General features: G+C 37.9%; 1 protein-coding gene across 2 annotated transcripts in view; it reads right to left on the bottom strand.

Annotated features, from left to right (window-relative positions):
- The window catches only part of NECTIN3 (nectin cell adhesion molecule 3), a 485985-nt gene that overhangs the window by 213954 nt on the left and 247132 nt on the right, over positions 1 to 24899 (bottom strand). For both annotated transcript variants that reach the window (XM_053706944.1, XM_053706943.1), the window contains exon 5: positions 23270 to 23421. In XM_053706944.1, coding sequence (XP_053562919.1) covers positions 23270 to 23421 — 152 coding nt within the window. The remainder of the gene's footprint in view (positions 1 to 23269; positions 23422 to 24899) is intronic.

Below are 24899 nucleotides of genomic sequence, written 5' to 3'. Positions count from 1 at the left end.
TAAAAAAAAAATTGAAACAATAAGCAAGACGACCCACAACATTTTTTGATTGGCGTACTGCCTAACAGAAGTCCCGCCCCCAAAACATTTTTACTGGTGTACTGTGGCAGCTCAGTCTTTATGAGTGCACTGCTTAACCTTAAGATTTAGGATATTGGTTGCCTTGGGAGCTTCAAGGGGGCATCCAGGGGCACTGTCATTAAAGAACTTTGGAAGTTAAATTAGATGTTAAAGGGATAGTAAACTCCCAAATTTTCTTTTATGGTTCAGATAGAACATATAATTTTAAACAACTTTCCAATTTAATTCTATTATCAAATTTTCTTCATTCTCTTGTTATCCATTGCTGAAGGGACAGCATTGCACTACTGACAGGAAGCTGAAAATATCTATTTAGCCAATCACAAGAGACAAATGTGTGCAGGCACCAATTAGCAACAGCCCCCACTAGTGTATGATATGTGCATATTCATTTTTTAACAAGGAATACTAAGAGAACAAAGCACATTTGAAAATAGAAGTGAATTTTAAAGTGTCTTAAAATTACATGCTCTATCTGAATCATGCAAGTTTAATTTTGACTTTCCTATCCCTTTAAAAAAGGCAAATGTTAACACTAGTTAAGGAGGTATGTAATATTTGTGGCAAAATATTGTATTGCTTAGAACATTTTAATAAAGTTTAGTATCCCTTTAAGCTTTCGAACAGCAGATATTTTGGAGATTTTAGTTTGAGCCCTATGGAAAATAGCATCCTCAAAATAGTCCAAGTGAGATTACATTTATTAGTTAAACAGTTTTTAGAATGGATAGATTTTTGATTACGGATGTGCAACCGATATGGTACAACAAATGCCTGCAGGTGCAAACTTTACATTTATGATCAATGCTTGGTTAACATTCTTATTATATTTAATGTTGCATTTTATATAGCAAGTTATTGTAGTAAAGAGTGATATATTTTTTTTTTAAATATATATGGGATATGACAAAAAATAAAGAAAAACAAATATTGTAACTTTTGTCACAATATAGCTTTGAGCAAGGGAGAGGAAGCATGAGATATACACAATGCTAATATATTGCACTGTGTATTTGCTACTGCTTCAGAAATGTACATCTCCAGTCAATGTGTGGGACAAGGCAGCTCCTATCTTTTCAGTGCATGCCCACCTAAATTATGGCCTAAGGGCAACGTCCTGTATACCAAGGTTATTTTGTGTGGCCTTTTGTTCCACTTGAGCAGAAAACAGACGTTAGTAATTTGTTATCAAAACAGTTCCCCAGTTTATTTGTACCAAACATTGTAAATATTTAGTGTAGATAATTAATAGCTTATTCCCTATGTAATTTCAAAGTAAAAATGTGATTAAAATCTAAATTTTATTGAGAGTATAATGTAATGTAGCCAATGGTTAATCTAATCATATGTGACGTGATCCATATAAAAATGTCTCTGTTTCATATTCCATGGTTAAATGTTCTGAATGCGGAAGTAAGCACTACTGGGCACTTTTTGGAACTGGATTGATTCTGGTGCAAGATCACCAAGTTAAGATCTGTGCAGATCCAGATCTTTATGTGGTGATCTTCCACCAGAATCAATCCAGCTCCGAAAAGACAAATATTGCTTACTTACACAGTTGTATCCTAACGAAGGATCTGAATGCACAAGCCAAATAAATATTTTAAATATTTAACAGATGTTAAAAAAACTAAATGTTTATGAACATTTATTGTGGACATATATTTTTAACATTTGTAATCTAATAATGCAGCATTTATCATCCTCATTATCAAACAATAAATTAAGCAAAGGGTAAATGACATACAAATGATATGGTTTAGAAAGAAATGTTGTCAGTGTTGTCTTCACAGCAAAAGGAAGAAACATATATGCTTGAAACTGTGTACTGTTACAGGAAATGTAGTAGCTAATACTTTTATTGCTATAGATAACTGACAAATAATATTAAAAATTTGACTTAAGGGAAAAAAAAAAGCGCTGCTATTTTAAAGTGATCCTAGGCATTTGTGTAATGCTAGGATTTACCAGTGGAACAAAATAAAGGGGGACTCTCAGTCAGGAAGTATAAAATACTGCATGGTGAAAGTTCCTTTTATTTGTCTAAAGCGTTCGCTGCACTGAGCGCCTCAGGCAGCCCATGGTAGAACGCTATTTTGCTGTGAGGTGACGTTTCCACCTTGTTCAGGCCAGCTGGCACCATGCCGGATTGCTAGCACGCTATTAACTAAGATCACCTCACAGCAAAATAGCTTTCTGCCGTGGGCTGCCTGAGGAGCTCAGTGCGGCGAACGCTTCAGACAAAGGAACTTTCAGCATGAAATATTTTATACTTCATGATTAAAAGTCCCCTTTATTTGTTCCACTGGTAAATCTAAGCGTTTCACAAACGTTAGGATAAGCTATCAATTAAACGTTATAGGTAAAACTCCAGCAAATCTCTTTGACATACAAATGTTGCTCTTTCAAACTTATTTTACAATCCAAATGCACATGAAATTCCAGTTAGATTTAGCCATATTTGCAACAGATATTAGAAAAAGAAGTTAGTCGGCAATATTAACATGTATCAGTTTATTAGAAGGATGTGGTTAGACGGTGTTAAAGAGTTAGGTGGGTGGTATTAGATAGATATGTGAACAATAAACATGAACAATTTGGAATAGGTGATTCACTAATAAAACAAACTATGGAAAACTCCACAAATTGTGGCATTAGGTATTTGCACAGGTATTTGTGTGTTGCACTTATTTCTAATAAATCAAGTGCCAGAAAGAATGCCACAAAGCAAGCGAATAACTTTTTCCCAATCATTCCTATTAAGCCACGATATGAGACCGTGTGGCACATTATTTAGAGGGACATTGTAGCCAAAAACGAAAGAGAGTACTAATTTAAAAAAAAAGTTTAACATGCTGGTAAACTTTGCAAAATACATTAATTACACATTTTGCAGCTAAAGCTCCTAAAGTGAGAGAAACCTTTCTGCGTTGCCATTGCTTATGTATACATATGTAATACTCACTTGTAACAGAGCTAGGGGTAACAGCCAGGGAGTCGCTAGCAGATATGATGAGATGCTGGCTCTTAAAGGGCCAGTATACACTAATATCACAGATCTATATACCAATAGTAAATGCACTAACTAATGAAATGAGGCATATATAGAAATATTTAAAAAAATACATTTTGTAATTTTTACCTATTTCCCCCTCTTGGTATTAGTCTAGACATTGCTGGCACCCCCTCTCCAATCATAGCCCATATGCAAATCTACACCGTAGCAATCATGCAGCTAAACTAACAGTCCCAGTCTTACAGTTTTTCGTGGGTTCTTTTGCACAGATATGCTCCTGTCTAAATTCTGCAGGCCATTGCACAATATCTAGATTACCTTAAGATGCTGAAGTTAATTACACAGTGCACATATCTATTACTGCACTAGCTCCCTGGAACACATTCCACACATATCCTACTGACCCAGGTGCCTGCAGCCCTCACATGTCCGTACAGCGCATTGCACAGGCTTACAAAAGTTATGCAGCACATTGTAGAGATCTGCTAATATGCCCAGAATCTGCAGCGCATTTGCTCCCTAGTACCTTGTAGTAACGCTGTGGCAGATAGGGATTTGCAAGATCCCATATTCTCAGAGACCCTGGCATTGTGTGCTCTACGAATCAGCGGCGCATCACCAACGGCACAATTTAGATAAGGACTATGATTTACATTCTGTGCACTCCTTGCACAGACCTGCCCCTGCATCAGTGTACAGTACGTTGACTTGCGAGATCCTATCTACCAGTGAAATTATGTGCAAGTGGGTGATGAGGTTACACATGCTTTATACTGATGCAGGGGAAGGTCAGTGCAAGGAGCACACAAAATGTAAATCATAGTCCTGAGCTAAACTGTGCCGCTGGTGATGCGCCGCTGATTCATAGAGCACACAATGCCGGGGTCTCTGGGATCTTACGAATCCCCATCTTCTACAGCGTTATTGCAAGGTACTGGATTAAATGTAAATGACGGGTTATTACTAGCTGCTACAAAGTGATTTTACATCACTGGCAAATCCTGCGCATGCGCACTTGAACTAGTAATGAAGAGAGAAAACCTACTGACGTATTCTCACAGGAGTCAAGGGGTTTGGAAAGTGCCTTCTAAATCGGACAGTTAACTTTAAAAAAAAATAATAAAAAATAAAAACATATATATATATATATATATATATATATATATATATACACACACACACACACACACATTGTATCCTAACTTTTCTAAGACTCCGCAGTCCACCTCTTATCTCACAGTCTGGCTGTGAATAGCTAATAACGTACTGTTTGTTCATGTGTGCCATAGAGATAACATTGTGCTCACTCCCACTTTATTGCAATATACATTCATTATTTAATTTTGCAGCCTTTTGTTGTAAAATACATCTAAAAAAATGTATTTGTTTCCCTTTCTTACAGGAAGGCTTGGGTTAATACTTTAAGGCAATTTATGTGAGCTTGTGTTTACTTTTACCTCCATCCCTAAGCTTCTAACGTGCTTTTAAAAAGATTATCAGTTTTGCATCAACAATCATGATAGGCAAATCATTCTTTGTAATAGTAACCAAGTTGAATCAGTGCTAAACCTCCTTAAAGGGACAGTATACACCAATTTTCATATAAATACATGTTATAAACACTACTATAAAGAAGAATATGCACAGATACCGATTTAAAAAAATCCAGTATAAAACCTTTTAAAAACTTAGAAGATCCCAATGTAGCACTGCTGATGAGGATCAGCTGGGACACCCACTGAAAGGGGCTGACAGCAGACCCTCCCCTACATATGAAAAGACCCATTATGCAAACAGTGGAAAGTAGGAGTCTGTAGACATCAGTATACATCTAAACTTTGGGGCTTGGTTAGGAGTGTAAAAATCATCACAATGTTATTAAAAAATAAGCAAAACTATACATTGTTACAAAAATACCCTCAGATGGGCTATATAAATGACTCATATAAAACATTTATGCAAAGAAAAAGCTAGTGTATAATGTTCCCTTTAAGAGAATACAAGCTACCCCAGTCTACACATGTGCAAACAGAGTTTGTGATTGGTTAGGAAGGGTTCTTTTGTTCTTACAACCGCTGCTTCGATACAGGGCGTCGATACAGCATCCGCTGCTTAATAAATCGACCCCTAAGAGTTTACTTCAATGTATAGGAAACCAGATTTCGTTCTTTCATGTTTCAGATAGAACATACAATTGTAAACAACTTTTCAATGTAGTTCTCTTATGAAATTTGCTTTTTTCTCTTGGCATCTGTTCTTGAAGGAGCAGCAATTCACTACTGAGAGCTAGCTGCAAACATCAGGTGAGCCAATAACAACAGGTATATTAGTGCAGCCACCAATCAGCAGCTAGCTCCTAGTAACAACTGCTGCTACTGAGCCTACTTAGGTATGCTTTTCAACAAAGGGTTACCAAGAGAACAGAGCAAATGAGGCAAAAGAATTAAAATTGGAAATTTGCATGCTCTATCTGAATTATAAAAGCAAAAATGTGGGTTTCATGCCCCTTTAACATAGCTAGCAAACCTCATAATGAGTCACTCAAAGCAAGTACTCTATACAACTATCAGCTAGTTAGACAAAAAAATGAAATAGTTTGAACTGAGAATAGTTCATTGATTTTTTTTTTTTACATTTTATTCATTGTATGCAGTCGACTGCTTAGAGTAGATAACCCATAGACATTTGTCATCAGGAGACTTCTGGGAAATTATTAGACAATTCCAGTGAGTCATTTTCATATACCACTGTATATATTGAGGGCTTTTTCATATAAGGATATTGCTAAAAACGATGCTGAAGGTCTGGTTCTAAAGGATAAAGACTGTTTACATTTTATGTTCATTTTACTTTTGTCCCACGTTCTATTTCCTTACATAGTGTGGGTGAAAGGAAGGTCACAGTCCTATTAGATTTATAATGTATTGGCACTATATTTAGTTCCTGCTTTTCTTTTTGTTATGTTCATCTTTGACTTTATCTGTTTCTGACACATTTCTTTCTTGTAAGGTTTACTCCATTCCCCTAAAATTTCATCTTTAGCTGTTTTATAATCGCTCTCATTTATTTACTCTCTTACAGTTAGGGATAACTAGACTTTACTGAAGAAGGAAGAAAAAGCCAAAACTAACTCCACCTACTTCCCAAGCTACTTTGTGGAGTAGACTGTCCCTTTTAATGCAACATCATTTTTTATTGTTTAAAAAGATAGATAATCCCTTTATTACCCATCCCCCAGTTTTTCATAACCAGCACTGTTATATTAATATACTTTTTACCTATGTGATTACCTTGTATCTAAGCCTCTGCAGACTGCCCCCTTATTTCAGTTATTTTGACAATCTTGCATGTTAGCCAATCAAGTGTTTACTCATAAATAATTCCATTGGAGTGAGCACAATGTTATCTTTATGGCACATATGAACTAGCACTGTCTAGCTGTGAAAACTATCAAACTTAACTGAGATAAGGGTCGGCCTTCAAGGGGTTAGACATTAGCATATAATAATACCTAGACTTAGTTTTCAACAAAGAAAACCAAGAGAACAAAGCAAATGTGTTGATAAAAAGTCAATTGAAAAGTTGTTTAAAATTGCATGCCCTATCTGAATCATGAAAGTTTAATTTTGACTAGACTGTCCCTTTAATTCATCATGTGAGATTATGAACAACGGCAACTGTGTGTTATCACAATTTAAGGGATATGAAACAAACTTTTTTTTTTGTAATTCAGACAGAGTTTTCTTTGTTCCCATTATGTTCTTTGTTGAAGAGACACCTAGGTAGGTATCCAGAGCACTACATGGCAGGAAATAGTGCCGTCATCTAGTGCTCCTGCAAATGGATAAGAATCTTTCAAAACTGCTGCTATATAGTGCTCCAGTATTGGGCTGGCTCCTAATCTTACTTCCCTGCTTTTCAACAAAAGATACCAAGAGAATAAAGAAAAATTGATATTAGAAGTAAATTAGAAAGTTAAAATTGAATGCTCTTTCTGAATCATAACTTTTTTTGGGGGGGTTTCATATCCCTTTAAGTAATAGATATCCTGCCTAACCTCCATCAATAAATTAAAATAAGGGAATATGTGCTGAACAAATTTTCCATGTTATTCAGAGCACTCCTATTTCACAGAAAACAAATAACTACAGTTCATTGACGTTCAGCTCTGAAAAGTCTTGTACATGACAATATTATTGTTATAATTTGACCTTTCCCGATACATTTTAAAAGGGTGATTTTTTCCGTAAAGTTTTAAATAACTTTATAAAGAAGAATTCTAATCCTTTGAAGCAAAAGGTAACCTTTGAAGTATTCAAGAAACACAATTAAAGTTATTAGTTATTTTCTTTTAAGAAAGCTTTGGAGAAAAAAAATATATAATTTATTCTTACCTCATAAATTATTTTCTTTCTTGGTAATGAGAGTCCACAAAATCCTATTCTTGCAAATGGGAATAACTTCACCTGGCCACCAGGAGGAGACAAAGACACCCCAAACTAAGCATTCTCCTACCCTCCCAGTAGCTCAAACTGATGGCAGGGAAAGTAAAGAGATAAAAGGGGTACAGAGGTGTCAACTAGACTGCCGCCACTACAAAAATATTCAGGGTGGGTTCGTGGACTCTACCAAGAAAGAAAAGAGTTAATCAGGTAAGAATAAATTATATTTTCTTTCTAATCGTAGTGAGAGTCCACAAAATCCTATTCCGACATATTGGACTCTTATACCCAAGCTGTGGAGTAGGGTGGCAGCAGAAAAAGGCGATGCAGTCTCTAGTTACAGGGCACTACCACTTAAAGAAACTTTCTCCCAAATGATGCCTCAGTCGAGGCAAAAACATCAAACTGATAACATTTAGTGAAAATAGGTAGAGACGACCAGGTCGCAGCCTTACAGATCTATTCAACCAAAGCCTCATTCTTGAAGGCCCATAAAGTTGACACTAACGAGTAAAGTGAGTAGTAATATGAGCTGGAGGCTGCTGCTCCGTCTCAGAGTAAGACATACAATTTAGACGTCTTATCCAGAAGGATAAAGAAACGGCAGTGGCCTTTTGAACCTTGCACTTACCAGAAAAAAGTAAAAAAAAAAGAAAAAAGAAGAAGAGTATGATTATTAACAAAATCCTTGGTAGCATAAATATAGAATTGTAATGCCCTAACCACATCTAGATTATATAATAAGAATAACCCAGATATGTGGGCACAAAAACAGAACTACAATTTCCTGATTTATGGTAGCTGTCGAAACCACCTTAGGTAAAAAACACGATTTTGTCTGAAGAACAACCTTATCCTGGTGAAACACTATATAAGGGGGGCCACACTGAAGAGTAGACAACTCCACTGCAGAAGATATTGCAAACACAAATTAACACTTTCCAAGATAGGAATTTAATATCAAGGGCATGCTGTAAAACTTTGAGTACAAGGTTAAAACTCCAAGGAGGAGCAAAAGGTTTGAACACATGTCTAATTCTAACCATAGCTTGAACTAAGGATTGGACATCAGGCAACCATGATAACTTTCTATGTATCAAAACTGAAAGAGCAGAAATCTGGCCCTTAAGGGAACTATCCGAAAGACGCTTTTCAAGACCCTCTTGTAAAAATTGAATTACATAGAATTCTCACTCTGTGTGCAGAGCATGGATTTTTCTGGCACAAAGACAAATGCAACTTCTACACCTTGTGATATATATACACGTCTGGTGACAGGCTTATGCACCTGAATTAGAGTATCAATGACAGACTCAGCCTCTCTGAGACAAAATTATTTGTTCAATTTACAAGCAGTCAGTCTCAGAGAATCTAGATTTTGATAAAAGGAAAGGACCAAGAACTATTAGGTCCAGTCTTTGAGGAAGAAGACATGGAGGAGTAGACAACAACCTTATGATAGCTGCATAGCAGGTCCTGTGTGGCCATGCAGGGGTTATGAGAATCACCGGTACCCCCTCCTGCTTGAGTCGTGCTATCACACGTGGAAGAAGCACAATCGGGGGGGGGGGAGATAAACAAGTTGTTAAGTCCAAGGTACTGCCAACACGTCTTTCAACTCCGCCTGAGCATCTCTTGACCTCAAACCATATCTCGGAAGTTTATAATTAAGACGTGACACCATTAGGTCTATTTCTAGAGATCTCACATATATGATCTCGTTGAAGACCTCCTGATTTTGAGACCACTCGCCGGAGGGAAGAGTTAGTCTGCTTAGAAAAAAATCAACCTTTGTCAAAACCATTCCATGCTGTGTCTCCTGTGATCCACCGAGTAGAATGTAAGGCACTGCAGTGCCACAAGACCCGGTATATGCTGTGGAGACAAAGCAGTGAATTGTTAAGAGATGCCGTCACTGAGTGACTCTGACAGAGAGTCCCATAATAATATTGTAAAGGCCTAGTTTCCTAATAAAAACATAATTTATGTAAGAACTTACCTGATAAATTCATTTCTTTCATATTAACAAGAGTCCATGAGCTAGTGACGTATGGGATATACATTCCTACCAGGAGGGGCAAAGTTTCCCAAACCTTAAAATGCCTATAAATACACCCCTCACCACACCCACAAATCAGTTTAACGAATAGCCAAGAAGTGGGGTGATAAGAAAAAAGTGCGAAGCATATAAAATAAGGAATTGGAATAATTGTGCTTTATACAAAAAATCATAACCACCACAAAAAAGGGTGGGCCTCATGGACTCTTGTTAATATGAAAGAAATGAATTTATCAGGTAAGTTCTTACATAAATTATGTTTTCTTTCATGTAATTAACAAGAGTCCATGAGCTAGTGACGTATGGGATAATGACTACCCAAGATGTGGATCTTTCCACACAAGAGTCACTAGAGAGGGAGGGATAAAATAAAGACAGCCAATTCCTGCTGAAAATAATCCACACCCAAAATAAAGTTTAACGAAAAACATAAGCAGAAGATTCAAACTGAAATCGCTGCCTGAAGAACTTTTCTACCAAAAACTGCTTCAGAAGAAGAAAATACATCAAAATGGTAGAATTTAGTAAAAGTATGCAAAGAGGACCAAGTTGCTGCTTTGCAGATCTGGTCAACCGAAGCTTCATTCCTAAACGCTCAGGAAGTAGATACTGACCTAGTAGAATGAGCTGTAATTCTCTGAGGCGGAATTTTACCCGACTCAACATAGGCAAGATGAATTAAAGATTTCAACCAAGATGCCAAAGAAATGGCAGAAGCTTTCTGGCCTTTCCTAGAACCGGAAAAGATAACAAATAGACTAGAAGTCTTACGGAAAGATTTCGTAGCTTCAACATAATATTTCAAAGCTTTAACAACATCCAAAGAATGCAACGATTTCTCCTTAGAATTCTTAGGATTAGGACATAATGAAGGAACTACAATTTCTCTACTAATGTTGTTGGAATTCACAACCTTAGGTAAAAATTCAAAAGAAGTTCGCAACACCGCCTTATCCTGATGAAAAATCAGAAAAGGAGACTCACAAGAAAGAGCAGATAATTCAGAAACTCTTCTAGCAGAAGAGATGGCCAAAAGGAACAAAACTTTCCAAGAAAGTAATTTAATGTCCAATGAATGCATAGGTTCAAACGGAGGAGCTTGAAGAGCTCCCAGAACCAAATTCAAACTCCAAGGAGGAGAAATTGACTTAATGACAGGTTTTATACGAACCAAAGCTTGTACAAAACAATGAATATCAGGAAGAATAGCAATCTTTCTGTGAAAAAGAACAGAAAGAGCGGAGATTTGTCCTTTCAAAGAACTTGCGGACAAACCCTTATCTAAACCATCCTGAAGAAACTGTAAAATTCTCGGTATTCTAAAAGAATGCCAAGAAAAATGATGAGAAAGACACCAAGAAATATAAGTCTTCCAGACTCTATAATATATCTCTCGAGATACAGATTTACGAGCCTGTAACATAGTATTAATCACGGAGTCAGAGAAACCTCTTTGACCAAGAATCAAGCGTTCAATCTCCATACCTTTAAATTTAAGGATTTCAGATCCGGATGGAAAAAAGGACCTTGCGACAGAAGGTCTGGTCTTAACGGAAGAGTCCATGGTTGGCAAGATGCCATCCGGACAAGATCCGCATACCAAAACCTGTGAGGCCATGCCGGAGCTATTAGCAGAACAAACGAGCATTCCCTCAGAATCTTGGAGATTACTCTTGGAAGAAGAACTAGAGGCGGAAAGATATAGGCAGGATGATACTTCCAAGGAAGTGATAATGCATCCACTGCCTCCGCCTGAGGATCCCGGGATCTGGACAGATACCTGGGAAGTTTCTTGTTTAGATGAGAGGCCATCAGATCTATCTCTGGGAGCCCCCACATTTGAACAATCTGAAGAAATACCTCTGGGTGAAGAGACCATTCGCCCGGATGCAACGTTTGGCGACTGAGATAATCCGCTTCCCAATTGTCTACACCTGGGATATGAACCGCAGAGATTAGACAGGAGCTGGATTCCGCCCAAACCAAAATTCGAGATACTTCTTTCATAGCCAGAGGACTGTGAGTCCCTCCTTGATGATTGATGTATGCCACAGTTGTGACATTGTCTGTCTGAAAACAAATGAACGATTCTCTCTTCAGAAGAGGCCAAAACTGAAGAGCTCTGAAAATTGCACGGAGTTCCAAAATATTGATCGGTAATCTCACCTCCTGAGATTCCCAAACTCCTTGTGCCGTCAGAGATCCCCACACAGCTCCCCAACCTGTGAGACTTGCATCTGTTGAAATTACAGTCCAGGTCGGAAGAACAAAAGAAGCCCCCTGAATTAAACGATGGTGATCTGTCCACCACGTTAGAGAGTGTCGAACAATCGGTTTTAAAGATATTAATTGATATATCTTCGTGTAATCCCTGCACCATTGGTTCAGCATACAGAGCTGAAGAGGTCGCATGTGAAAACGAGCAAAGGGGATCGCGTCCGATGCAGCAGTCATAAGACCTAGAATTTCCCTGCATAAGGCTACCGAAGGGAATGATTGAGACTGAAGGTTTCGACAAGCTGTAATCAATTTTAGACGTCTCTTGTCTGTTAAAGACAGAGTCATGGACACTGAATCTATCTGGAAACCCAGAAAGGTTACCCTTGTTTGAGGAATCAAAGAACTTTTTGGTAAATTGATCCTCCAACCATGATCTTGAAGAAACAACACAAGTCGATTCGTATGAGACTCTGCTAAATGTAAAGACTGAGCAAGTACCAAGATATCGTCCAAATAAGGAAATACCACAATACCCTGTTCTCTGATTACAGACAGAAGGGCACCGAGAATCTTTGTGAAAATTCTTGGAGCTGTAGCAAGGCCAAACGGTAGAGCCACAAATTGGTAATGCTTGTCTAGAAAAGAGAATCTCAGGAACTGATAATGATCTGGATGAATCGGAATATGCAGATATGCATCCTGTAAATCTATTGTGGACATATAATTCCCTTGCTGAACAAAAGGCAATATAGTCCTTACAGTTACCATCTTGAACGTTGGTATCCTTACATAACGATTCAATAATTTTAGATCCAGAACTGGTCTGAAGGAATTCTCCTTCTTTGGTACAATGAAGAGATTTGAATAAAACCCCATCCCCTGTTCCGGAACTGGAACTGGCATAATTACTCCAGCCAACTCTAGATCTGAAACACAATTCAGAAATGCTTGAGCTTTCACTGGATTTACTGGGACACGGGAAAGAAAAAATCTCTTTGCAGGAGGTCTCATCTTGAAACCAATTCTGTACCCTTCTGAAACAATGTTCTGAATCCAAAGATTGTGAACAGAATTGATCCAAATTTCTTTGAAAAAACGTAACCTGCCCCCTACCAGCTGAACTGGAATGAGGGCCGTACCTTCATGTGAACTTAGAAGCAGGCTTTGCCTTTCTAGCAGGCTTGGATTTATTCCAGACTGGAGATGGTTTCCAAACTGAAACTGCTCCTGAGGACGAAGGATCAGGCTTTTGTTCTTTGTTGAAACGAAAGGAACGAAAACGATTGTTAGCCCTGTTTTTACCTTTAGATTTTTTATCCTGTGGTAAAAAAGTTCCTTTCCCACCAGTAACAGTTGAAATAATAGAATCCAACTGAGAACCAAATAATTTGTTTCCCTGGAAAGAAATGGAAAGTAGAGTTGATTTAGAAGCCATATCAGCATTCCAAGTCTTAAGCCATAAAGCTCTTCTGGCTAAGATAGCCAGAGACATAAACCTAACATCAACTCTAATAATATCAAAAAATGGCATCACAGATAAAATTATTAGCATGCTGGAGAAGAATAACAATATCATGAGAATCACGATTTGTTACTTGTTGCGCTAGAGTTTCCAACCAAAAAGTTGAAGCTGCAGCAACATCAGCCAATGATATAGCAGGTCTAAGAAGATTACCTGAACACAGATAAGCTTTTCTTAGAAAAGATTCAATTTTTCTATCTAAAGGATCCTTAAACGAGGTACCATCTGACGTAGGAATGGTAGTACGTTTAGCAAGGGTAGAAATAGCCCCATCAACTTTAGGGATTTTGTCCCAAAATTCTAACCTGTCAGGCGGAACAGGATATAATTGCTTAAAACGTTTAGAAGGAGTAAATGAATTACCCAATTTATCCCATTCTTTGGAAATTACTGCAGAAATAGCATTAGGAACAGGAAAAACTTCTGGAATAACCGCAGGAGCTTTAAAAACCTTATCCAAACGAATAGAATTAGTATCAAGAGGACTAGAATCCTCTATTTCTAAAGCAATTAGTACTTCTTTAAGTAAAGAGCGAATAAATTCCATCTTAAATAAATATGAAGATTTATCAGCATCAATCTCTGAGATAGAATCCCCTGAACCAGAAGAGTCCAAAGAATCAGAATGATGGTGTTCATTTAAAAATTCATCTGTAGAGAGAGAAGATTTAAAAGACTTTTTACGTTTACTAGAAGGAGAAATAACAGACAAAGCCTTCTTTATGGATTCAGAAACAAAATCTCTTATGTTATCAGGAACATTCTGCACCTTAGATGTTGAGGGAACTGCAACAGGCAATGGTACATTACTAAAGGAAATATTATCTGCTTTAACAAGTTTGTCATGACAATTATTACAAACAACAGCTGGAGGAATAGCTACCAAAAGTTTACAGCAGATACACTTAGCTTTGGTAGATCCAGCAGGCAGTGATTTTCCTGTAGTATCTTCTGGCTCAGATGCAACGTGAGACATCTTGCAATATGTAAGAGAAAAAACAACATATAAAGCAAAATAGATCAAATTCCTTATAAGACAGTTTCAGGAATGGGAAAGAATGCCAAACATCAAGCTTCTAGCAACCAGAAGCAAATGAAAAATGAGACTGAAATAATGTGGAGACAAAAGCGACGCCCATATTTTTTAGCGCCAAATAAGACGCCCATATTATTTGGCGCCTAAATGCTTTTGGCGCCAAAAATGACGCCACATCCGGAACGCCGACATTTTTGGCGCAAAATAACGTCAAAAAAATGACGCAACTTCCGGCGACACGTATGACGCCGGAAACGGAAAAGAATTTTTGCGCCAAAAAAGTCCGCGCCAAGAATGACGCAATAAAATGAAGCATTTTCAGCCCCCGCGAGCCTAACAGCCCACAGGGAAAAAAGTCAAATTTTTGAGGTAAGAAAAATATGATAATTCAATGCATAATCCCAAATATGAAACTGACTGTCTGAAAATAAGGAAAGTTGAACATTCTGAGTCAAGGCAAATAAATGTTTGAATACATATATTTAGAACTTTATAAATAAAGTGCCCAACCATAGCTTAGAGTGTCACAGAAAATAAGACTTACTTACCCCAGGACACTCATCTACATGTTTGTAGAAAGCCAAACCAGTACTGAAACGAGAATCAGTAGAGGTAATGGTAAATATAAGAGTATATCGTCGATCTGAAAAGGGAGGTAAGAGATGAATCTCTACGACCGAAAACAGAGAACCTTATGAAATAGACCCCGTAGAAGGAGATCACTGCATTCAATAGGCAATACTCTCTTCACATCCCTCTGACATTCACTGCACGCTGAGAGGAAAACCGGGCCCCAACTTGCTGCGGAGCGCATATCAACGTAGAATCTAGCACAAACTTACTTCACCACCTCCCTTGGAGGCAAAGTTTGTAAAACTGATTTGTGGGTGTGGTGAGGGGTGTATTTATAGGCATTTTAAGGTTTGGGAAACTTTGCCCCTCCTGGTAGGAATGTATATCCCATACGTCACTAGCTCATGGACTCTTGTTAATTACATGAAAGAAAAGGTAGATCCCCCCTGCTCCTGCCCCTTATCAAAACAGGCTTACCAGCCATGATGTGAAAGACATAAGGCAGTGTAAGTCCAAAGTGTACATATATGTAGTATAAACATATGCACTTCTGACTTCATCCCCTGGAAAGGCAACTAGCCTGTATGAGGGAAAGCTGTATGAGTAAAAATGTACATACCCATCTGCTGTGTTTGTCAGCAACTGCAGCAGTCCTATAAAGACAAATACATTTGGTGTAAGTAACTCTTCAGACCTGACAGGGGGTATATTAGTAGCACACTGGGGGAGTTTTGGGAACTTCCCTGCAACTCCAGTGACCTGTAGAATCCAAAAGAGAATTACATTGTCATATTGAATACTCCCCTAACCCTCTCTTGAAGTAAACAATCCATTTAGGTTATAATATAAAGTAAAATCTTGCAAAGCACCTCTAAACTCTGTCTACCTCCAAGACGAGGCAAATAACTACTGGGAGAATAGGGGAAAATTTAAAAACATCAATTTTGTTTTTTTACAGAAGACACAATATGCCTAGAAGATCATCTGATAATTGGATTTATGCAAGTTAGTGTAGTTGTTTAATAAAAGAATAGCCGGCATCACATAGACAATAGCACACACAAAACCACAAACACACAAAAAGAGGTTTTGAAAGTTATTAATTTTTCTTCAGTATTGATGTATTTACTGTAAATCCAAAGGATGTGGGGAAAAACTATTATGAGCTACTGCGGAAATTATTAAAGTGAAGGTAAAGTTATTGTAACCAGCAATCGTTTTTATGTTGCTTTTATTAACCCAAATGTAGTCGCTAGATTTTTTATTAATAAAAAATTATCTATTTTGTTCAATTTATATCTTTATTTCTCCTACCGTTCCTTGAATAATCTCCTCCCACGCTCCATTTCCTGGTTTAGGACACACTGACGTATAGAGCGGTCCCACCCGCTCTATACGTGTTTAGCATACTCGTGCACATCGAGCACGGATTAACCGTGCATGCGCATCATTTATGGACCGGCAGCTCCTTCAATGACTAAAACCCAAAATTTATAATGCGCATGCGCGAAACGAGGACGCGCGCGCTTGCAAATTGCGGAGGATAAATAGTCACGCATGCGCAGGTAAACCAGGATGTTTATGACGCAATTTGACAGCCGCCTAACGGCCAGAAAATCAATTGGATCTAAGAGGCACGTGATAGTAATTTAGAAAAAAAAAAAATGTACGGGTTGTTTATAGGAAAGCCGATTCGATTACAAAAACATAAGATATCACAGGTAATTTATGTTTTATAAAAAATTGATGAATTAAACTTATATTTATTTGGCATCATATCTCTAATTATTTGTAATTAGCCGTTTGACTTTACCTTCACTTTAAGTATCAACTGTCTTAAAAACAAACACATTTTCCCTCTACCTCTAATGTGAGTGGTTCTTTATCTAAACATTTTAAAAAAACAGAATTTATGTTTACCTGATAAATTACTTTCTCCAACGGTGTGTCCGGTCCACGGCGTCATCCTTACTTGTGGGATATTCTCTTCCCCAACAGGAAATGGCAAAGAGCCAGCAAAGCTGGTCACATGATCCCTCCTAGGCTCCGCCTACCCCAGTCATTCGACCGACGTTAAGGAGGAATATTTGCATAGGAGAAACCATATGATACCGTGGTGACTGTAGTTAAAGAAAAAAAAATTATCAGACCTGATTAAAAAACCAGGGCGGGCCGTGGACCGGACACACCGTTGGAGAAAGTAATTTATCAGGTAAACATAAATTCTGTTTTCTCCAACATAGGTGTGTCCGGTCCACGGCGTCATCCTTACTTGTGGGAACCAATACCAAAGCTTTAGGACACGGATGAAGGGAGGGAGCAAATCAGGTCACCTAAATGGAAGGCACCACGGCTTGCAAAACCTTTCTCCCAAAAATAGCCTCAGAAGAAGCAAAAGTATCAAACTTGTAAAATTTGTTAAAAGAGTGCAGTGAAGACCAAGTCGCTGCCCTACATATCTGATCAACAGAAGCCTCGTTCTTGAAGGCCCATGTGGAAGCCACAGCCCTAGTGGAAGGAGCTGTGATCCTTTCAGGAGGCTGCCGTCCGGCAGTCTCGTAAGCCAATCTGATGATGCTTTTAATCCAAAAAGAGAGAGAGGTAGAAGTTGCTTTTTGACCTCTCCTTTTACCAGAATAAACAACAAACAAGGAAGATGTTTGTCTAAAATCCTTTGTAGCATCTAAATAGAATTTTAGAGCGCGAACAACATCCAAATTGTGCAACAAACGTTCCTTCTTCGAAACTGGTTTCAGACACAGAGAAGGCACGACTATCTCCTGGTTAATGTTTTTGTTAGAAACAACTTTTGGAAGAAAACCAGGTTAGTACGTAAAACCACCTTATCTGCATGGAACACCAGATAAGGAGGAGAACACTGCAGAGCAGATAATTCTGAAACTCTTCTAGTAGAAGAAATTGCAACCAAAAACAAAACTTTCCAAGATAATAACTTAATATCAACGGAATGTAAGGGTTCAAACGGAACCCCCTGAAGAACTGAAAGAACTAAGTTGAGACTCCAAGGAGGAGTCAAAGGTTTGTAAACAGGCTTGATTCTAACCAGAGCCTGAACAAAGGCTTGAACATCTGGCACAGCTGCCAGCTTTTTGTGAAGTAACACAGACAAGGCAGAAATCTGTCCCATCAAGGAACTTGCAGATAATCCTTTTTCCAATCCTTCTCGAAGGAAGGATAGACTCTTAGGAATCTTAACCTTGTCCCAAGGGAATCCTTTAGATTCACACCAACAGATATATTTTTTCCAAATTTTGTGGTAAATTTTTCTAGTTACAGGCTTTCTGGCCTGAACAAGAGTATCAATAACAGAATCTGAGAACCCTCGCTTTGATAACATCAAGCGTTCAATCTCCAAGCAGTCAGCTGGAGTGGGACCAGATTCGGATGTTCGAACGGACCTTGAACAAGAAGGTCTCGTCTCAAAGGTAGCTTCCATGGTGGAGCCGATGACATATTCACCAGATCTGCATACCAAGTCCTGCGCGGCCACGCAGGAGCTATCAAGATCACCGACGCCCTCTCCTGATTGATCCTGGCTACCAGCCTGGGGATGAGAGGAAACGGCGGGAATACATAGGCTAGTTTGAAGGTCCAAGGTGCTACTAGTGCATCTACTAGAGTCGCCTTGGGATCCCTGGATCTGGACCCGTAGCAAGGAACCTTGAAGTTCTGACGAGAGGCCATCAGATCCATGTCTGGAATGCCCCACAGTTGAGTGATTTGGGCAAAGATTTCCGGATGGAGTTCCCACTCCCCCGGATGCAATGTCTGACGACTCAGAAAATCCGCTTCCCAATTTTCCACTCCTGGGATGTGGATTGCAGACAGGTGGCAGGAGCGAGTCTCCGCCCATTGAATGATTCTGGTCACTTCTTCCATCGCCAGGGAACTCCTTGTTCCCCCCTGATGGTTGATGTACGCAACAGTCGTCATGTTGTCTGATTGAAACCGTATGAACTTGGCCCTCGCTAGCTGAGGCCAAGCCTTGAGAGCATTGAATATCGCATTGAATATCGCTCTCAGTTCCAGAATATTTATCGGTAGAAGAGATTCTTCCCGAGACCAAAGACCCTGAGCTTTCAGGGATCCCCAGACCGCGCCCCAGCCCATCAGACTGGCGTCGGTCGTGACAATGACCCACTCTGGTCTGCGGGAGGTCACCCCTTGTGACAGGTTGTCCAGGGACAGCCACCAACGGAGTGAGTCTCTGGTCCTCTGATTTACTTGTATCTTCGGAGAAGTCTGTATAGTCCCCATTCCACTGACTGAGCATACACAGTTGTAATGGTCTTAGATGAATGCGCGCAAAAGGAACTAAGTCCATTGCCGCTACCATCAAACCTATCACTTCCATGCACTGCGCTATGGAAGGAAGAGGAACGGAATGAAGTATCCGACAAGAGTTTAGAAGTTTTGTTTTTCTGGTCTCTGTCAGAAAAATCCTCATTTCTAAGGAGTCTATTATTGTTCCCAAGAAGGGAACTCTTGTCGACGGAGATAGAGAACTCTTTTCCACGTTCACTTTCCATCCGTGAGATCTGAGAAAGGCCAGGACTATGTCCGTGTGAGCCTTTGCTTGAGGAAGGGACGACGCTTGAATCAGAATGTCGTCCAAGTAAGGTACTACAGCAATGCCCCTTGGTCTTAGCACCGCCAGAAGGGACCCTAGTACCTTTGAGAAAATCCTTGGAGCAGTGGCTAATCCGAAAGGAAGCGCCACGAACTGGTAATGTTTGTCCAGGAATGCAAACCTTAGGAACCGATGATGTTCCTTGTGGACAGGAATATGTAGATACGCATCCTTTAAATCCACCGTGGTCAAGAATTGACCTTCCTGGATGGAAGGAACCTTGGCTTCCCCACAGTCAGAACACAATCTATCTGGTAGTTTAGACATGTTAAACAGGCATAAACTTGATAACAAAGCACAAAAAACGTTTTAAAATAAAACCGTTACTGTCACTTTAAATTTTAAACTGAACACACTTTATTACTGCAATTGCGAAAAAGTATGAAGGAATTGTTCAAAATTCACCAAAATTTCACCACAGTGTCTTAAAGCCTTAAAAGTATTGCACACCAAATTTGGAAGCTTTAACCCTTAAAATAACGGAACCGGAGCCGTTTTTATATTTAACCCCTTTACAGTCCCTGGAATCTGCTTTGCTGAGACCCAACCAAGCCCAAAGGGGAATACGATACCAAATGATGCCTTCAGAAAGACTTTTCTATGTATCAGAGCTCCACACACATGCAGCTGCATGCCATGCTGTTCTCAAAAACAAGTGCGCCATACCGGCGCGAAAATGAGGCTCTGACTATGATTAGGGAAAGCCCCTATAGAATAAAGTGTCTAAAACAGTGCCTGCCGATATTATTTTACAAAAAATACCCAGATTAAATGATTCCTCAAGGCTAAATATGTGTAAATATGATCGATTTAGCCCAGAAAATGTCTACAGTCTTAATAAACCCTTGTGAAGCCCTTATTTACTGTCTGAATAAAAATGGCTTACCGGATCCCATAGGGAAAATGACAGCTTCCAGCATTACATCGTCTTGTTAGAATGTGTCATACCTCAAGCAGCAAAAGACTGCTCACTGTTCCCCCAACTGAAGTTAATTCCTCTCAACAGTCCTGTGTGGAACAGCCATGGATTTTAGTAACGGTTGCTAAAATCATTTTCCTCATACAAACAGAAATCTTCATCTCTTTTCTGTTTCAGAGTAAATAGTACATACCAGCACTATTTTAAAATAACAAACTCTTGATTGAATAATAAAAACTACAGTTAAACACTAAAAAACTCTAAGCCATCTCCGTGGAGATGTTGCCTGTACAACGGCAAAGAGAATGACTGGGGTAGGCGGAGCCTAGGAGGGATCATGTGACCAGCTTTGCTGGCTCTTTGCCATTTCCTGTTGGGGAAGAGAATATCCCACAAGTAAGGATGACGCCGTGGACCGGACACACCTATGTTGGAGAAATATGTTTAGTAAAGAAACTGTAAACACTTGTGATATTTTGCGGTTTTGCAAAAAATGAACACACTAGATGAAGGTGATAAAAACCCTGAAAGCCTTAAAAGTTATAGGAAACCCCAAAAATATTCTTTTGTGATTCAGACAGAGCACAGAATTAAAAAACAAAACTAAATAACTTTCCAATTTACACTACTTGTATTATAAGTTTATATGATAATCTGAGGCCAGTTATACACATACAGTGTGTGTATCAGGGTTATGCTAGTGACGCCTCCCTTGTGCATTTTTATTCATCATAGTTGGCCAATTACAGGAAGGAGCCAAAGTAAATAATGTGTACTACAGATTTGTCTTACTAGGTTTGATTAAACATTTTTTAGTAAATCTCAAAGTGTTTAATGTTTCTTTAAAAGTTTGTTTATTAAAAAAGCAACAACATTAACCCAACATATGGAAAATATTACAACATATAAGCACAAAGACATTTACGGTTATCCCTGTAGTACAGTTAGATAAAACACTTCTCTCTATTATGATATTTACCCATAATGACTATTAACGTACAGTAAGAGGCTTTTTTCTTTCAGGAAACATCATTATGAAAGCAAAACGTTTGCACAAGTACTAGACATGGTCAGAGATTATCTCATTTTACAAATTTTAGATAAGATTACACTTGAAAGAAACATGGCAAAGGTTTATAGTGAATGAAAGCAAAAGGTAAAGAGTAGAAGGAACAAAATGGCATTAAAAGGCTAATCTAAATCTGAAAAAAAATTACATTCTAAGGTATTAGAGCATATACATTACTGACCATAAGTATGTATGTGTTAAACAAATGGAAAGAGGTTAAACACAAAGGTAAAGTCCAGCTCAGCAATCTTATAGCTCCAACAGACAGTGATTGGTGGTGTCATGTGTGCCATGTCATAATACTCAAGAGCTGTTATCACAAAGCGATTAAACACTATGGTTGCCACCTCCGCCATGTTTTCCTGGACACTTATGAGTTACGCATGCTGCAGCGTAAGCAGGGCGGAGCATGTATTTTGCCTCTGGAAATCACATGAATAGTGCTGATGAACAGTACAATTCATGTTCCTCCCTGCTTACCCTGCAGCATGTGCAACCCTATTAAACACACAAGTAAAGACATACTTATCTAGGGCCAGTAATGCAAAAATAAATTGCACTAATTTGTTAGAGAATACAATTTTCACATTTGTTATGTTATTTTAACAAGACGTGTACATCTGGTTTCTTAGTTAGGATCCAAATGTGGAAGGAGGAGGCCGCTTGCAGCATTTATTCTTATGTGCAAATTCTTCTCCTTGCACATTTGGATCCTATTGAAGGATCCAAATGCACAAGTCTTATTGAAACTTTGTAGTCTACTTGTGTTTTAAGAAAATCTATACCAATAATTTACGACATACATTTTTATGTTAAAAGCAGTATACACACATACATACAACCATACATACACACACACATATATGTTATATATATATATATATATATATATATATATATATATATATATATACACATACATATATGCACACACACACAATATTGTGGATAAGCCCTCAGCAAAATAACCTCTAATAAAACAATATAAAAAGTGAAATCAATGATAATAATCCACAGGACTAAGGTGTACTCCAAAATAAACACCTCTAGATAATTTAGAAAATATATATTAGTGCCTGCGCACTAAAAAAAGAACAAATATGCAAACATAATTCATGTCCAGTCATATGTATGCTAAAGTGAAAAAAAACCTTTTTAATATACAGAAGTGTAAATACATATATCATGCAAGTTCCTACAGAAGATGCAGATAGTTAAAAACGATAACACTGGGCATCCCCAGTCATATATACAACTAATTGACATTAGTCCATGACATGAAAAAAAAAGCCTTTTTATCCTTTTCAGGTGTGTCCAGTATTAGACACAAAGAACCTCTAAAGCATTTACCAGGCTTTTATAAAATGTATGCAGGTTCAGCAGGGTTTTATGCAAGCAGTTTAATATATAGATCATATATATATATATATATATATATATATATATATATATATATATATATATATATATATATATATATATATATATATTATCACACATGTATATATAGATCATCACACCTGTGTATGTATGTGTGTATATATATATATATATATATAGATAGATAGATAGATAGATAGATAGATAGATAGATAGATAGATAGATAGATATAGATATAGATCAGCATACCTGTAAAACAGACACATTATCAAAAGGGAAATCAAAATTTCAACTCACCTAAAATAGTGATGGTCTTTTGGTCACTTTTCTGACCTAGGATATTGGAGACACTACACACATATGTCCCAGAGACATTATGGGTTAGAGGGTGGGTGAAAAGTAGTGTATTATTCATAGATGATAAACCTTCAGGCCAATTTCCATCTAACCTGTATAAATAAAGTTAAAAATGATATTAGAATTGAGAGGCTCACAAACTACACATACATTTAAGCACAGAAAGAAAAAACAACAACAATGTAGGATAATACTTTGCAGATGCCATGATAGTTACTGTAACCAATTACATGAAAAAAGAACCTTATTTCTCAAAAAATAAAAGGAAGAGGAGGAGATTAAGTTAGTCCATTTGCCTACAGTGCTTTAGTATATAACCTCGAATCATCTCACTTTTGTCTAACTGTCCAGCAGGTAGTAGTGTAAACTAACAGTGGTTTTCAAGAATAAACAGGATTTAAAAATTAAAGGGACATTCTAATTCATGCAGGTTTGTATTACTAACAATAGATAACTAGGTGATAACCCCCCCCCACCCGCAAATGAGTTAAACACATAGGTAAAGTCTCAAAAGCATTACCATTCCAGAACATTATCCGGTTAACCAACAGAAGAGGCAGTCACAATACCTGCAAATCACCAGCTTGTTGCTCCTAAGTGGGACTAACTCCTAGTTCCCAATGCTGTTGTAAATTGTGTAATCCGGTGGCTACAAGTATCTTAAAATTTCAAAGATCTTGGAAGTTATAAAAATGTTAAGTTACCAAATTATAGGAAAGGTTCATCTGCACACTATGAATTGATCTTATTAGTAAAGTGAAAAAGCTTGTATTCAAACACATAAACTAGGGATTATTAAAAGGGACAGGAAACTCAAATAGTTTTCGTGATATGGATAGAACATACAATTTTAAACAACTTTCCAGTTTACTTCTGTTATCAAATTTGTTTCTTCATCTGGTTATCCTTTGATGAAGGAACAGCATTGCACAACTGGCAGCTAGCTGAACACATCTAGTTAGCCAATCACAAGAGACAAATGATTCAACACCAATCAGCAGCTAGCACCTATTAGTGTAGGATATGTGTATATTCTTTTTCAACAAGGGATACCAAGAGAACTTAGCACATTAGAAAAAAGAAGTGAATTTAAAAGTGTCATGAAAGTTTAAAAGTGACAGTCAACACCAGAATTTCTGTGGTTTTAAAAGTTAGATACTTCCTTTATTACCCATTCCCCAGTTTTGCATAACCAACACAGTTATAATATACACATTTTACCTCTGTAATTAACTTGTAACTAAGCCTCTGCAAACTGCCCCCTTATTTCAGTTCTTTTGACAGACTTGCATTTTAGCCAATCAGTGCTCACTCCTCTGTAAATTCACGTGCATGAGCTCAATGTTATCTATATGAAACACATGAACTAACACCCTCTAGTGGTGAAAAACTGTCAAAATGCATTTATTTAGATTAGAGGCGGCCTTCAAGGTCTAAGAAATTAGCATATGAACCTCCTAGGTTTAGCTTTCAACTAAGAATATCAAGAGAACAATGCATGTCTCATGTCAAATTAAATATGAAATAAAAGTGGTTTAACTGTAAGCTGAAGCTAATATAGCAGTGTTGG

This window comes from Bombina bombina, chromosome 3 (assembly GCF_027579735.1).
Source record: "Bombina bombina isolate aBomBom1 chromosome 3, aBomBom1.pri, whole genome shotgun sequence".
Lineage (NCBI taxonomy): Eukaryota > Metazoa > Chordata > Amphibia > Anura > Bombinatoridae > Bombina > Bombina bombina.
This window is presented reverse-complemented; position numbering and strand designations above follow the sequence as displayed.